This window comes from Eptatretus burgeri, chromosome 13 (genome assembly GCF_056783735.1).
Source record: "Eptatretus burgeri isolate ZD-2024b chromosome 13, Ebu_testis_v1, whole genome shotgun sequence".
Classification (NCBI taxonomy): domain Eukaryota; kingdom Metazoa; phylum Chordata; class Myxini; order Myxiniformes; family Myxinidae; genus Eptatretus; species Eptatretus burgeri.
The window spans coordinates 24,897,099-24,913,634 of NC_140973.1; the positions used below are offsets into that span (position 1 = coordinate 24,897,099).

Below are 16,536 nucleotides of genomic sequence, written 5' to 3' on the forward strand. Positions count from 1 at the left end.
TCTGTGTCTGTGTCTGTGTCTGTGTCTGTGTCTGTGTCTGTGTCTGTGTCTGTGTCTGTCTGTGTCTGTCTGTGTCTGTCTGTCTCTGTCTGTCTCTGTCTGTCTCTGTCTGTCTGTCTCTGTCTGTCTCTCTCTCAGCCTGTGGCTGCTGGTTGCATCATTGGTTGGGACGCGGCTATGCCGCTGATGCAGAGTCCCCCTTACCAGTACACTGGTGCTCATTTTGCCGACCTCGGAAGGATGACAGGCTGAGTCAACCTCCTGGTGTATTTTAATTCAGCGGCCAATGAGGCTTGAACTCAGGGCCCGAGGATCCCAAGCCGCCACCCTCACCACCAAGCCAACACCAGGCTTATTATTTTATACTGGTGCTACATGACAACAGTAGGAACAAAATAAATAAAAATGCAACAGAACGTCAGATTTATCGGACAACTCGAGACAATTGTGTCACAAGGTGTGTTCTGCACACAAGTTTTCATCGTATCTGGACAGCGAGATTACTTCGTTTTATGCATGGAGAAACACGGCCGATGACATGCGCCGGCCTTGCTTGCGATTTATTCACCGCGGAGAACCATGCCCGCTGTGCTGCGCTGCGTTGGTCACGTCACCTCACTAAAATATTTCTGATATCGAGCAGTATGCAAGTCGAATTTACATTATTGAATTACGAATAGGATTTAGTCTAACAAGTTGTTATTGCCAAGTCTTCCTTCGATGTCCTCCCGATCATAATGAACGCTGGGAATTTCATCGCCATTTTCCTCTGCTTGTCCTGCTTCGGGCTCGAACTGCTAAGGCCGTATTTCATTTCCAGTTGCCTGAACTTCACCTCCCACGACTACGTTATCCGACAATTCTCCATGTGATTCAGACCAAAATCCTTCATTTCTCTCACACTCATTGTCGTTACCAGACAAGTGAAAGTCCATGCTATCCATTATTCAAAACCAAATGTTCGATTTTTTAAAGCAGAAATGAACGAAGCGATTGAGTCGACCAATCAAATGTGGAAACACACAAAAAGCCAATAGAATCGTGTAGACCACCAACCCGAGTAATTTACGTGCAGCCTTTGTAATCCTGTAGTTGACGTCATGTGGGTTACGCCCCTTTCAGGAGAATTTTTAGGGGCGTTCCCGAAGAAGTTTTTTTTTTTTAACTTTACAGAATGAGTATTGTGAAAAGCATTGTCAGATCTGAAATCACGATGAAAAACTCCTATAGGACATATATAAAGGAAATTTCAGTACTTTTGCGTGTCAGGGGACCTTTAAATTAAAAAAAAATTAAAAACTACATTTCTCCCTGCATACCCAAAGGTCCTGATCCTTCTTCTTTTTCTTCTTCTTCCTACTTCTGCCAGCACACCATCTTTATTCTACTTGAGCTGACACATTGGCTATTTCCTTCATAGATTTATTCCAACAACCTTCTATTCCTGAATCTTACCTATTCTTCAAAAATCCATCAAAAAATAAAAATCTTCCTTGTATCCTTTCTATCTATACACCTCCTGTAACCACGTACGTATCTCTCCACCCTCTTCCTGATATTTTTCATCGACCCATCGGCTTCACTCTGCGTTTATCGTTCCAAATTCACCATACACCTCCACGATTTTACTTCAACCTTCCCTTTTCCGAATGTTATGCAATCCTTATTTAAAATAAATTAATTCACTCTTGACAAAACACCTCCCAAAGCCACGTGCTTTCCCCCGTAACCACGTGATCTGTTTCCACCCTCAAGACGTCTCTGACTCCCAAGTAGCTCTCCCTGGTTACTTCCTCCTCCGGTATGACAGACCTGAGCCTCGTCCTGGTGGAGGAGTTGCTCTCTTCATCAAAGACTATGCCTCACTCTCCATGCACCACCCTCACTCCCCCACACCCCCAGGAATACCTCTGACTACAGCTTCCCTCCACTCCCACCTAATGTTTATATGTGTCCTGTACCATCCACCAAACAGTGATGACTCTATTTACACCTCACTATCAGAAAACATGAACCAACTTCTATATATATCTTCTTCTTCTTCTTTCGGCTGCTCCCGTTAGGGGTCGCCACAGCGGATCAACCCTATGATCCGCATAGTGATTTGGCACATGTTTTACGCCGGATGCCCTTCCTGACGCAACCCTGGTCGCCTCTTACGACACAGGGATATGGTACACCTATTTTAACCGGGGTATACACCGGCCCAGTATACTGGTACTCATTTCGCCGACCTCGGAAGGATGACAGGCTGAGTCAACCCCCTGGTGTATTAATTCAGTGGCCCAACGGGGCTTGAACTCAGGACCTTTTGGATCCCAAGCCGCTGCCCGAACCACTGCGCCAACACCAGGCTCCAACTTCTATATATCTATATCTATCTCTATCTCTATCTCTATCTCTATCTCTATCTCTATCTCTATCTCTATCTCTATCTCTATCTCTCTCAAATGTGGTGACTTCAATTGTCATCATGCCAGTTGGCTTGGTGTGGATACTTCTCTCACCTGTCATGGCACTTCAGCAAAAGCTTTCTGTGACTCAATCGGTCAATTTCCCGATCATTGGGATCTCAACCAATGGTACTCCATCTCTTCTGGATCTGATTTTGACAAATTTCCCTGAAAATATCTGCTGTTCTTCCTCCGCTCCAATCGATTCTGCTGACCACGTGCTTGTCAAAGTGGACATCTCTCTGGCTGTTAGCAGAGAACCACCTCAGCGCCGTCGAGTCTGGCATTTCACTCAAGCCGACTGGCAGGGTCTCCAAGCAGCCATTAAACTTCGAGACTGGTCGCCCATCGCTACTTTCTCCAACATCAACTCATCATGGGAATTCTTTCAAAGAAAGTTGCTCTCCCTCATGCACAGATTTATCCCCTCTCGTCTTCAGTTGTCCTACCCTTCCTCCCACCCTTGGTTTACTGAAGCAGTTGGCCTGAAACAACTTGCCTTTGCCTCATGGATAGAAAACCCAACTGAGGGTAATCTCAGTTCCTTCCATAAAGCTCGGAACAGGTGTGTATATACCCTCAGGAGAGCCAGAAAACAACATCTTTCTAAGCTTAAGTCTGAACTCTCAAACCTCTCTCCCTCCTCGAAATCCTGGTGGCATCTAATAAAATCTGTTTCTGGTGTCTGTTCCCCCTCCATCCCCTCCCTTACCACAAATGGCTGCACTGCAGATACCGCACGTGAAAAGGCTGAATGCCTAAACTCGGTGTTTGCATCAAAATCTTGTGTCCGAAACCCATCACTTTCTGTACCCACCTTAGCCAGTCGCACACAGCGAGCTGTCCATGAACTCTGTGTCCTTTTCGTCTGAAAAAGTGGAGAGCTTGCTGTCAAACCTTGACTCAGATTCTGCAATCGGTCCAGACGGCATCAGCCCCCGTGTCCTAAAAAACCTTCTCCTCTGCTCTTGCTCACCCTCTGTCTGTTCTATTCACCCTCTCATTTGATCAAGGTCATCTGCCATCTGCTTGGAAATCAGCAAACATTACTGCCCTGCATAGAAAAGGTGCAAACACAGATCCCTGCAACTACAGACCAATCAGCCTTCTGCTAATCATCAGCAAGGTTATGGAATCCATAATCCCTAACCCTAACATTAAATCCTTCCTCTTCTCCAATGGCTTGATTTCTGATCATCAATTTGGTTTCAGACCAGGTCACTCTACCCTGGATATTCTGCTTCTGCTCTCCCAACAATGGAGGGAGGTCCTCAATGCCAGACATGAAATCAGAGCTATATCCCTCGACATATCGCGTGCTTTTGACACGGTCTGGCACCCTGCCCTGCTCACCAAACTCTCCTCCTATTTTATCCAAGGCCATCTCCACTCATGGTTCAAAGACTTCCTCTCATGCCGTAGCAAACGTGTGGCCCTAACCCTAAATGGAGTTCATTCATCCCCTCTTCCTGTCCAGGCTGGAGTTCCTCAAGGCAGCGTTCTGGGCCTTGTTCTTTTTCTGGTTTTCATCAATGATCTCTCCGACTTTCTGGAAAATCCTCGTTATCGCTTTACTGATGATTCCACCCTCTGCCATACCACCTGTCATTCCTCAGACCAGCAAGCAGCAGCTGCTTCACTCTCTGCAGATGTGGGCAAAATCACAAACTGGTCCAACAGGGGGAACATGCCTTTCAATCAGGACAAATCTCACACTCTCACTTTGTTTCTCCAAAAGGACTGTTTGGTACCCCCCCCCAACCTACTTTCTTAACAATCCTCTGGAAGAATTCCTTTCCTTCAAGCTTCTGGGTCTCACCATTTGACAAGATCTTTCCTGGGAATGCCACATTTCCAACCTGGCCTTCAAAGCCAGTCGCCGACTGGGAATCCTCCGTCGTGCAAACTCCTTCCACGGCCCACCTGAGCTCCTGACGCCAAAGCTTTCGTCCACAGTCTGATTAAGTACTGCTCTCCCCTCTGTGCTGGTGCTCCTGCCTCCCACCTTTCTCGGCTTCACGCTGTTGAAACCAAGGCATTTTGGATCATGGGTATCTCCCGCGATGAAGCTGAGTTTTTGGGTCTCTCTCTCTCACCGCAGGCAGGCCGGTGGTCTTTCTGTCTTCTAACGTCTCCTCACCAGTCTCGCCCTGTCTGCGATTTGTCTCCACCATATTTCCGCAGGGCGCTCAAGGTCCGCCAACAACCCCCTTCTGGTAAAACTACAAAAAATCACGAATCACTGCTCACCTTCACTCTTTCATTCCTCTTTTTCCCCCACCTTTGCAATAAACTCTCTCACTCTGTTCAATCCCATTCTTCCCTCCAGGCCTTCAAAACAGCTGTTCACCACCACCTCTTATCCAAATCCCCCATCCAAATCCTCGATCTTTTCTGCCCCCGTTAATCCACCCTAAACCCAACTCCTTCAAATTCCCTGCTTTCCTTCCTGAAAGTCCCTGTAATATCCATCTTGTACACCCAATGTTCCCTGCCCCATCCCTCCCCCTTCCACAGATCTCCTAATGTCTCTGTCTCTATCGAGTGCAGCCTGTGCCTGCTGGTTGCATCATTAGTTGGGAGGCGGCTATTCCGCTGATGCAGTGTCCCCCTTTCCAGTACACTGGTACTCATTTTGCCGACCTCGGAAGGATGACAGGCTGAGTCAACCTCCTGGTGTATTAATTCAGCGGCCAACGGGGCTTGAACTCAGGACCCTAGGATCCCAAGCCGCCACCCTAACCACGAAGCCAACACCAGGCTTCCTAATGTCTCTGTTCCCCACTGTTTTGTCCTTCCCACTCCCACCCCTCTTGTCTCATGCCCCCCACCCCCCCCCACCTCGCTGTGCGTTGTGTGTTCGCTCTCATACGAGCCTCAACAAGGTATACAAAAAAGACAAATTTGAACCCACAACCTCAGGAATACCACCAGGTCAATCTCCCCATATCGAAGCCATGTGTTTTCTATATCCTCATGAAAGAAGACATTGATGAACCAAATGTCTGTGGAGTAGAAAGGTGTATTTACTATTGAGCTGGCAACCCATCCAACAAAAGACAATATTTCAATGAAAAGTGAAATCTGTTTGATTGTGGCCAATGAGAATTCTATTAAAAGAAATTACCTTTCTTGTATAGTAGCTGTGGACGGATGATGGCTAGGGTCTTTTCCAGTGGCACTACTTCTGGAGAGCATCTCTTCCCAGACATGGCAAGTGAAGGAAAGAGGAGGGCTATTTCCCGAGCAGCTTGTGTGATACTTGTGCTGCCATGCACAGCGTTCGCCATGCTATCAGTTCCATACTGAGCACGTAGACTACAAAAGAGATTACATGCCCTCCATTACACAATTGAGTATGTCCTTCACGAAATATCGGTTTCACATTCAACTGACATGACAAAACAATCCAAATGCTTTTCCTCCACCTTACATTCTGAAGGCTTGGCTCATTGGAAACAAAAACATTTTGAAATGTTTTGTAATCCCATAGTAATATTAAAAAATAATATAAGATTGATCAGCAGCTCTTTTTTTGTGTGGTGGAATTACATTATCAGATATAACTAGAAGGGCACTCGGTGGAGCGCATACCTCCGCCACGTAATGCCTGATCCATGAGAACATATCAGGCCCAATACATTTTTGAAATATCATGCCATACAATACCATATCGTTTTTGGCCCTATCTCTCAATGGTGAAGAATAACTTTAAAAATTAAATAACTCGCATCCAGATCCGGATTCGGATCTTCACTAAAATCGAATAATTTCATGTCAAACACCCAACCTGTCCACAAAATTTCATCTGGACACATCCACAACTTTTTGAGATATCCTGCACACAAACAAACAACAGACAGGGGTGAACACATAACCTCCTTCACCTTCGGTGGTGGAGGTAACAAAGAAAAAATAAACCCCACCTAAAATGTGTGCATGCATTCGTGAGATTACCATTTATTGTAACCTTTTAAGATACAATATTGAGCCCTCAAAGGATAGTGTAAAGGTAGGCACACTCGCCTTTGAGCTGCTTATCCCTGGGCCCAAATTTGTTTTGTATACAGGACAATTCATCAATGTGTGTGCCATTCATCATGGACGTTAAGCTGTAGGATCCTCTCCAAGAACTACGAGTTGGTGGATGTTAAAGATCTCACTGTATCTACCATGAAGAATAGGCGAGTTATCGGCAGTAGCCTGAACAAATTATAAATTCCTTCCCCAACCACCTTTACTTAAATATCAAGCCTGACCAGACTGTTCGTAAAAGACTTGGACCAAAAACGTTCGCCGGCAGACCCCCCACGAAGGTGGGAATAATTGGGGCCATTGTAGTCAGAGTAGTAGTCATACTCTAATCCCTAAGCTTTATTCACGAACTGCTTGCACAATTCATTGATTACATTCGGCATTACTCTCTCGATCGCAAGTGGTAGAATGCGACCACCACTTGCTGACACATTAAGATTTACTGTAACCCACTGTGATGTAAGTCAGGTCAGGTTCGATCTGTGACCTGCTACAGGTACCATGTAAACCTGTACTAACCTGTTCCATGGTCGGGTTGTCGGCGACTAAACCGTCTCCCCAACCAGGTTTTCTGGTGAGGAGGGTGTTTGGATATGGACACCCAGCAGGATTAAAAACAAAACCTGTCAAAGGGCGGAGGAGCTCCTTGTGAGCCAATGGCCATCCATATCTAGTGCCCAACTGTGTCTGCGGACGTCCTCCTGCAGTTGGGTTACTTCTTATTAGGAGGTTGGTGGCAGGATTTGCACTCCGGCCACCGTAAAACCCTTCATTCCGCAAAACACAAAAACGCAAAAAGATCTGAAAACCCACTCCGTGGGAGTACCTCCTGTGCAGCTTCCCTTCACAGGGCAGCTCACCGGATGACGGGATTGGGGCAAAGCCTTCGGGACCCCCATTCTTTGATAGGAGGGAAACCATGGGGTAACATCCCTGGGTCAGATTGCGGGAGAGTGTGTCGGAGTGGTGCTGAGGTGTCGTCCACCAGACGGTGGTCTCCTTGGGTTAACCTGAGGCGGTCCCTTCGGGTGGGTGCCTGGAATGTCCTATCCCTAAGAGAGGATGATCACCTGTCTCTGTTATCATCTGAGCTCAAGCGTTTGGACATCGGGATTGCAGCTCTCTCTGAGGTTCGGAGACCGGATTGCGGCGAGATAATGGTGGGTGGTTACACCTACTATTGGTCTGGTCGCTCTGATGGTTACCATACCCAAGGAGTTGCTGTAGCTGTGTCCAATAAGCTGACCCCAATGATAATTGAGGTAACACCGGTCAACGAGCGTATCATGAGATTAAGGATTAAGGATAAGGGATCTGTGGCATCCATGTCGAACTTCTCAAGGCTGGTGGAAATGCTGCACTCGTGTCATTGCATGCAGTTTTGTGCTCTGCCTGGAACACAGGCATCATCCCAACTGACTGGAAGAGGGGCCTTGTTGTCCCTCTCTGGAAAGGGAAGGGTGATCGCCAAGACTGCAACAACTACCGAGGGGTGACGCTGCTCTCAGTGCCGGGCAAGGTCTTTGCTCGGATAATTCTTGACAGGGTTCGCCACCATCTGCTTGAGCACCAGCATCCATAGCAGTCAGGCTTTACACCAAAGAGGTCAACGATTGACCGTATCCTTGCTCTTCGTGTCCTCACCGAACGCAGACGAGAGTTTCGGCAGGGGCTGCTTGCAGCCTATGTTGATCTCTGTAAAGCGTTAGATTCAGTGAATCGGGATGTCCTCTGGAGGATTCGTGGTCTTCGTGGGGTGCCACCAAAACTGATCGATCTGATGTCTGAACTCTACTCTGGTACTGAGAGTGCTGTGAAGTGTGGTGGTACCATCTCTGACTTATTTCCAGTTGTTACTGGAGTTCGTCAGGGATGTGTACTTGCCCCCACACTTTTCAGCACTTGTATGGACTGGATTTTAGGGAGGATGTCGGAGAGATCAAGTTGCGGTGCATCGTTTGGGAATGTCAAGATCTCGGACCTTGATTTTGCAGATGATGCAGTCATCTTTGCGGAGACTTTAGACATCCTTTTGGGGGCCCTCGAGGTGCTGAATGAGGAGTCGGAGCCGCTGGGATTACGGGTTTCTTGGGTCAAAACTAAGATCCAGGCTTTCGGTGACATCTTGGATGCTGCTGTCCTGTCTGTGTCTGTTTGTGGTGAGGATGTTGAGGTCGTGGAGAGATTCACTTACCTTGGCAGTGATATTCATGTCTCTGCTGGCTGCGAGTCAGAGGTCAATAGACGTCTGGGTCGGGCCTGGGGAGTCATGGATTCACTGGATCATGGGGTGTGGCGCTGCCGGTACCTGTGCGGGAGGACGAAAGTCCGAGTCTTCAGGTCCTTGGTACTTCCAGTCTTGCTCTATGGATGCGAGACTTGGACTCTGACCAAGGATCTGAGACGGAGACTTAATTCCTTTGGTACCAGGTCTTTTCGGAGAATCCTTGGCTATCGCTGGTCGGATTTTGTGTCCAACGAGCGGTTGCCGAGAGAGACTCGGATGAGATTTGTTACCTGCATAGTCCGTGAGCGTCAGTTGCGGCTGTATGGACATCTGGCTCGTTTTCCTGACACTGATCCTGCTCACCAGATTCTCTCAGCGAGGGAGTCTCATGAGTGGAGGAGGCCAGTGGGCCGACCACGTGCCTCATGGTTGCAACAGGTTGACCATCATCTCAAGGAGATGGGGATGGGCCTGGCATCTGCCTGGGGGATGGCCAGACGGAGGCCCCTGGAGTACCGGCGGAAAGTGGACGCAGCGACGCGCTGTTCTGGCACATGCTCTCATACCTGACCTGACTGTCCCCATCCCCTCTTCCACACAACCCCTTGGGGAACCCTGTGTAGCCATGGGGTTAGATTATTGATAGGGAAACACGCTCGGGGTGAATTTGGTACGCATGGCTGCAGAAGTCTGGAAATTTCCAGGATTTGAAAGAAATCTTCATTTGGCCCATGTTTGGTGTGCTCCCACAGAGCAAATGACTTTGGTGCATAAATCTGCCCAAGGTGATGACTTGGTCAGGTTGTAACATAACAACCTTGCCATTGACTCCCATGTTCAGCTTTTCTTTTCCTGCCCTTGTGTCATGACCAGGTACTATGACTTTCACCAGAAGAATGGTTAGCCTGTTCTGCTCGGCAAGAAAGAATTATTCTTGGACCACAAACATATGATGTAAACAGTAGGACTGCAATTAAATATCTCCAGAAACATGTGGAGCAAACAAAACTTACAGCACATCCTTTTCAACTTTTGCACTTCATCAAATGCTCCATAACTAAATGGATTGTGATTTATCATAGTAATGCACTTTTAACACCTCATCAGTTCGAGACTTGTGCCATTCAGTTATCTCTCCCCAGAAAAACCTCCACTAGTAGCCTCTTTGAGGTAAAAAGGAACATAATACTGCAAAGATGTGACCACTGCCATCGAGTAGAACAAATAGTTCGTGACCGTGATGTGGACATTCCTCATTTTAATAGTACTTACCTCATTGGTTGCTCCTCCAGAGCCAAGTTTGGGTCGGAAGGTCCCATCAGAGATTGCAAAATTGATATTGCATCACCTTCATCACATGAACTGCTCAGCGCAAGCATCAGAGATGGTCCACTCGTCATAAACTGCACCAGCTCCAAGAACCTCTCCTAATGTAGCACATGACAACATATAGTAAAGTGAATACGACTCCCCAACAATTTACCTTGGGTCACATAGTGAAGCTGTTGTTGCACTGAGGTGTTCATCATTCTGTCCATAGGACAGTTGTGGATCAGGTAAACACTTTTAGTGCTTGGGCAGGTGAAGTGCAATTTGTTATACAAAGAACTTTAACACAAGAGGAGGGCATTTTTCACCCATCATACATGCGCTATATCAATTAGCTTATCGACCACAAGGGGGTGGGAGAGATTGCAGGATAAGGGTGAGGACAGGAAGGCAGGCACAGTGACATTACCTGTGACACACTGTTACAGATCAATAATATAAGCCACATAATTGGAACTATTAGCCTGGTGTTGGATTCGTGGTTAGGGTGGCTGGCTTGGGACCTTAGGGTCTTGAGTTTGAGCTCTTGTTGGGTGTTGAGTTAGCCTATCATCCTGCTGAGGTTGACAAAATGAGTACCAGCTTCCTGGGGTAATAACCGTTCAGGGTAACCTGTGTTGGAGTGGTGACCCGTCCAAGACTGTACTCCTTGCCAATGAAACTGCCTTGGCAGCCCTATGTGCCTTTATGGCACGAAAGGAGTGGTATTACATGAGATAAGTCATGAGTTAATTAAAAACTGCATTGAAACCTGGCATGTGTAACTTTGGAGATTTTTTAAAGCATTGAACCTGGTATGTGTAACTGGGGGATTTCAAAATCATTGAGTGTTTCTTTTAAAATCATTGTGATGGAATCTTATTGAATGGTATTTGTGTTTGAAAGGTAGACAGTAGGGTTTAATACATTACTTATTAAATATCCTGTTTTATGTCATACGCTGGTTTCACATGTTAAACAATCGATGGGACACACTGTGGTTTGCAGTTTTTCGGGTAACTTTGGCAACCCCTCTGGGTAACTGGTGCACTCGCTTCGGGACATGGAGGCAGCACGTAATGCACACACACACACACACACACACACACACACACACACACACACACACACACACACACACACACACACACACACACACACACACACGCTTTGAGGCCTGGGAGAGTTCCGTTCCATCTTCTGAAACCGCATGTAGAGATAACAACACACACACGCATCCCGAGAATAAACCTAGCGAGACGAGGAGGAAGTAACGGCCTGATGGAACTCAGCCAAGTGCACAAATTGACAACTGTAGGATTGGCTGAATATGTGAAAAGTGCAACAGACTACCGACTCCTATTTGTAAGCAAAAACGAAGACAACAAACCAGAGAAGGTATCCCTAACGCACTGAGCAAAAAATTTCCAAAGATATGTGCGAATAGAATATGCCACACAAGAACCTGAAACAATGATTACAGCCCCAACAATTGCAAAAAAGCAAAATATAAAATGGAATATCAACAGATAAACACTGACATTTGGGAAAATGACAAAAGAGCTGGAAGGTATTTAAAAAAAAAAAAAAAAAAAAAAAAAGACAGTTGGACAGGTTGGGAATAGACAAAGAAGTGTCTTTGGAATGTCGAAGAGGTCAGCTCAACTGGGATGGAGAACGAATCATTATAAATGCCCAAGACCAAGGACACTACACCAATGGCTTCAAGAAAATGGTGGGACTGAGTCAATCGGACAGGTGTATGTTCTGCAAGGTAGAAACAGAAACCAAGAGCCACCTCCTATCAGGATGTAAAAAAAACTCATGTAAGAGCAAAACTCATACCCAAAGGCACAATAAGGTATGTGGAATAATCCACCGGCACATCTCCAAAAGTCTCAATGTTCCAGTTCCAGAAAACTCATGGAAGCATGAACCAAAAGCAGTCACTGAAAACATGGAAGTAATACTCACATGTGACCTAATAATCCCATCGATTGTAAACACAGAAAACAAACCATTGCAACTGGATATAGTATTGAGTTACAAAAAGGATAAGAAGGCATTGCTGATTGAGGTGTCAGTACCAAGCGATTTTGACCTAAACAATGCAGAAATCAAGAAAATACCCAAATATCAAGATTTAAAAAATGAAGTGAAAAGATCCTGAAACCTGAAGAGTGCCAAAATTGTACCAGTGATTACACTGAACAACAAATTTCAATTTTTTTTTTTTACTGGAGATGTGTAAAGTGATTAAGACTAATTTGGGTACGCTGATTTCAAAAATCATAACCGTTTTGCTGTATCACGTCAGGATTTTCAGGAACAGAAATATTCCCATTGCCTAGAAGTCAGGATTTCAATGAAATTTACATATGTCTTTAACATGTCTATTTCGTACAATTGTTGTTAACTTGTGTTATATTTCTTTCTTTCAGATAAAGATGAGTAGGCGTTCCTGTACCAATCATCCTGACAACTTCTGTTATGTCTGTGGTCGGTATACCAAAAAAGATCAACAGCGAAGTATATCTACAGCAATGAAAATGAAGGCCGCCTACTTTCACTACTTCGGGTGTAAGGTGGGGGACCAAGAACAGAGCTGGGCACCACACATCTGCTGCACAAGCTGTCACACAACCTTGACTCAGTGGTTGGTGGGCAAGCGCGCGAGCATGCCATTTGCGGTGCCCATGATATGGCGTGAGCCGCAGAATCATCATGATGATTGTTATTTCTGCTGCACAAGCATCGCCGGCTTCAACAAGAAGAATAAAGGTCACATCAAGTACGCTGACTGTGTCTCTGCTCGTAAACCTGTGCCTCATGATGACGAGAACCCCGTTCCAACACCTCCAGCTGATCAGAACATAGCTGTAAGCAGTGGTGAAGAGGATGGTGATGATGAACCTTTGAACCCGACACTCAAGAATCACACCTTCTGAACCAGGGAGACTTAAATGATCTTGTAAGAGATCTCTCGCTGTCAAAGGCGAAGGCAGAGCTGCTTGGATCAAGGCTGCAGCAGTGGAATCTACTTGAACCTAACACCAAGATATCCTTGTTCAGAGCACGTCACAGAGACATGGCTGAGTTCTTTGAGATGGAAGACACGATGACATTCTGCAGTGACATCAACGGTCTGTTGAAAGAACTTGGGTGTGATCACGATCCTGCAGACTGGCGCCTCTTCATCGACTCGGGGAAGAACAGCTTGAAGGCTGTTTTGCTCCACAATGGCAACGAGAAACCATCAGTCCCACTGGCTCACGCGTTCGGCATGACAGAGACCTATGAGACTATGCGGCAGCTGCTCGATTCCATCAAGTACAATGACTTCAACTGGCACATCTGCGGAGACTTGAAAGTGGTGGCGCTGTTGTTAGGGCTGCAGTCAGGCTACACGAAATACATGTGCTTCCTTTGTCTCTGGGATAGCAGAGACGATAAGAATCACTGGACGAAGAAATATTGGGAAGAGCGAAAAGAGCATGTACCTGGTCGACACAACGTGAAGCATGTCGCCCTTGTCGACCCAGCCAAGGTTTTCCTTCCACCACTCCACATAAAGCTCGGCTTGATGAAAAGTGGCAACACCTTGTCGGAGGCCAAGATCAAGGCTGGTGTCTTTGTTGGACCGCAAATCCGACAGATTATGAAGGACGAAACTTTTCCGACAACTCTAAACCCCAAAGAGCTGGCAGCGTGGAGGAGCTTCAAAGCTGTGACGGACAACTTCTTGGGGAACGAGCGCGCGGACAACTATGAAGAAATAGTGCAGCAGCTGCTGGAGTCCTTCAGGAAACTTGGCTCCAGGATGTCCCTGAAAATCCATTTCCTACACCAGCACCTGAACTTCTTCCCTGACAACTTGGGAGCAGTCTCGGACGAGCACGGCGAGCGATTCCACCAAGAGATTTCACTCATGGAGACGCGTTACCAAGGGCGGCACAACCCGAACATGATGGGCGATTTCTGCTGGTTCCTGCATCGTGAAACTGACACAGAGCAGCACAAACGCAAAGCCAAATGCCTAAAGCATTTTTAATTACATTCTAGTGGAGTTTTTCTGTAATTTCTATAATTTTGAAGCATTCATGATGAAATAAATGAATAAATGAATTTTTGTAAATTTCATTGAAATCCTGACTTCTAGGCAATGGGAATATTTCTGTTACTGCAAATCCTGACGTGATACAGCAAAACGGTTATGATTTTTGAAATCAGCGTACCCAAATTAGTCTAAATCACTTTACACATCTCCAGTAAAAAATTTTTGTTGTTCAGTGTTATTGGAGAAACGTGAATGATGAAGAACCTGACACAGATCCTAAAAACCATCCCTGGGAATATTACTGCAAAAGAACTGCAGTTGGAAGCTATCCGGGACTCAATGTCGATCCTGAAAAGAGCCCTCGGAACAAAACTTTGACAACAAGTACACTTCACAAATTGGTCCATGATTCGTGATCCCTGACTGAAACGGAGGTGGTTACTTCGAGACCTGGGATGACTCCATTCCACCTTCTGAAATTTGCATATGGAGATAACGATGAATAACACACAACACACGACACACACCAGATATAAAAATAAAGCATTTAGGAATGTAAAGTGGAGAAAAGTATTCACGGGTATACTTGACAGTAAATATGGACTCTGACTAAATCATTCGAGTGGACACATTTGCTGTCTTGGCATTTTTATAAGTACATCTATGTAGTCATATGTGCGTATGTAAAAAAAGGACAAAATCAAGTGATCAATCTTCCGCCACAGCACACCTCATTCGCACGATGTGAGTACAACTGTTTAACCTGTTCTTCTGTCAGTGTTGTCTCGAGCTTTCTGTTGACCTTTAGACCAGCCTCCTCCATCTGTGCAAAACGGCAGCAGAAACTTGAGTGCATTTGGTGTTTAGGGAGGGTGGAAGTTGGTGGGTAGTTTATCGAGGAGGGAAAAATAAAAACACCTTCAATTTACAAACCATTGGAGGCAGTGAGTACAGACTGGGTAGGTTGGAACCTTAAAGTAGTAGATGCGATCATGCAGTACATGTTAAAAATAACAGTGATGACAAATCGTTAGATATGGCCATGATGGGCAATTCTCAGCACATCAGGAGTGGAGAGGTTAACAGAGAGATAAACACTCACCTTTACCACCAGGTCCTCTGCATCTCCCAGTGCAACCACATCTGGTTTGATAATTGCCACCACATATGGATGGTCGCCACCTTCTGCAGGTGAAGGATCTGATGCTTCATCAACTTACTCACCGCAATCAATAAGGAATCGATATCACAAAATCTCAACTGTACAATGTGTGGCAATAAAGTTCAAGAGTGAAATTGTATAATTAGAGGTCAAAGGTCAGACACTGCTTTGTTTTTTTTTTGCATGGCAGTACTTCACATACAGACATGTTGGTGTGACCTTTTTGTCAAAGCATCAGGATCCAATTCTCAGCAAGGAATACCAGCTTGATCAGTCACCGTTTGAGCTCTCCTTCCTTGTTTTGGTTCACGAGTCAGTAAGTGACCACTATATTCGTTATTGGTGTGTGTCTGTTGGGTAGTCGATCTAGTCGGAAACAAATTTTTTTCAAAAAATTTTTTTTTGAAATTTGTTCTACCCTTATTATCAGTATTTCCGTCGATATGTTGGGTGGTCGATCGAGTCGAAAAAAAAAAATTTCAAACAAAAATATTTTTTGAAATTTGTTCTACCCTCATTATCACTTTTTCCATTGATATGTTTGTCTGTCCCTCTGTTTGATCCAGTGCTCCATTAATAAAATGGCGATTTCGATGAAACTTGGTTGGTCGGTTCATACCATGACCAAGTTGTGTGCAAATGAGAACCGTTGCTATGGACACCACCGTTGCCTAGCAACGGGACTTTGAAATTTTTGAAAAATCATAAAAAAAAATATTTTTTTGAAAATCAAAAATCGGGCCATGAGCGACTGTGGGCAGTACATTCAGCCATATTGTCAAAAATTTCCAGCCGGATCCTATGAAAACTGTCGGAGAAGATAGACTTTGAATGAACCCTGGTCGAAAACAATAAAAAAACGAAGTTCGTTATATCTCAGAGACTGAGTCCGATATACATGAAACTCGTATGGTAGGTTCATGGTATGTCCGAGTTATGTGTGAGAAAACCGTTGCTATGGACCCCTCCGTTGCTGAGCAGCGGCCGAAATACCTCTAAATGTGGGGGTATTTTAACGAAAAAACAATCTGCAGCATTAACCCTTGAAGCTAGAATCATGAATTTTCTTGTGCTTCATCCTCAGGTCATTCCCCATCGAACGGGCCCATCGTGTCATGTTCTATTGGGTAGTCGACTACCCATGTCTGCCTACCGGCTTGTCTGTTCGGTCCAGTGCTCCATTAATACAATGGCGATTTCGATGAAACTTGGTTGGTAGGTTCACACCATGACCTAGTTGTGTGCAAATGAGAACCATTGCTATGGACCCATCCGTTGCCGAGCAACGGAGCTT

At 45.6% G+C, this 16,536-nt stretch overlaps 1 protein-coding gene across 8 annotated transcripts in view; it reads right to left on the reverse strand.

The window, feature by feature from the left end:
- Positions 1-16,536, reverse strand: part of NME9 (NME/NM23 family member 9) — a 71,960-nt gene that overhangs the window by 15,950 nt on the left and 39,474 nt on the right. For all 8 annotated transcript variants that reach the window (XM_085851737.1, XM_085851743.1, XM_085851741.1 and 5 more), the window contains 4 exons: positions 15,183-15,265; positions 14,811-14,903; positions 9,988-10,142; positions 5,581-5,771 (listed from right to left, as the gene is read on the reverse strand). In XM_085851737.1, the coding sequence (XP_085707863.1) occupies positions 5,581-5,771; positions 9,988-10,142; positions 14,811-14,903; positions 15,183-15,265 (522 nt within the window). The remainder of the gene's footprint in view (positions 1-5,580; positions 5,772-9,987; positions 10,143-14,810; positions 14,904-15,182; positions 15,266-16,536) is intronic.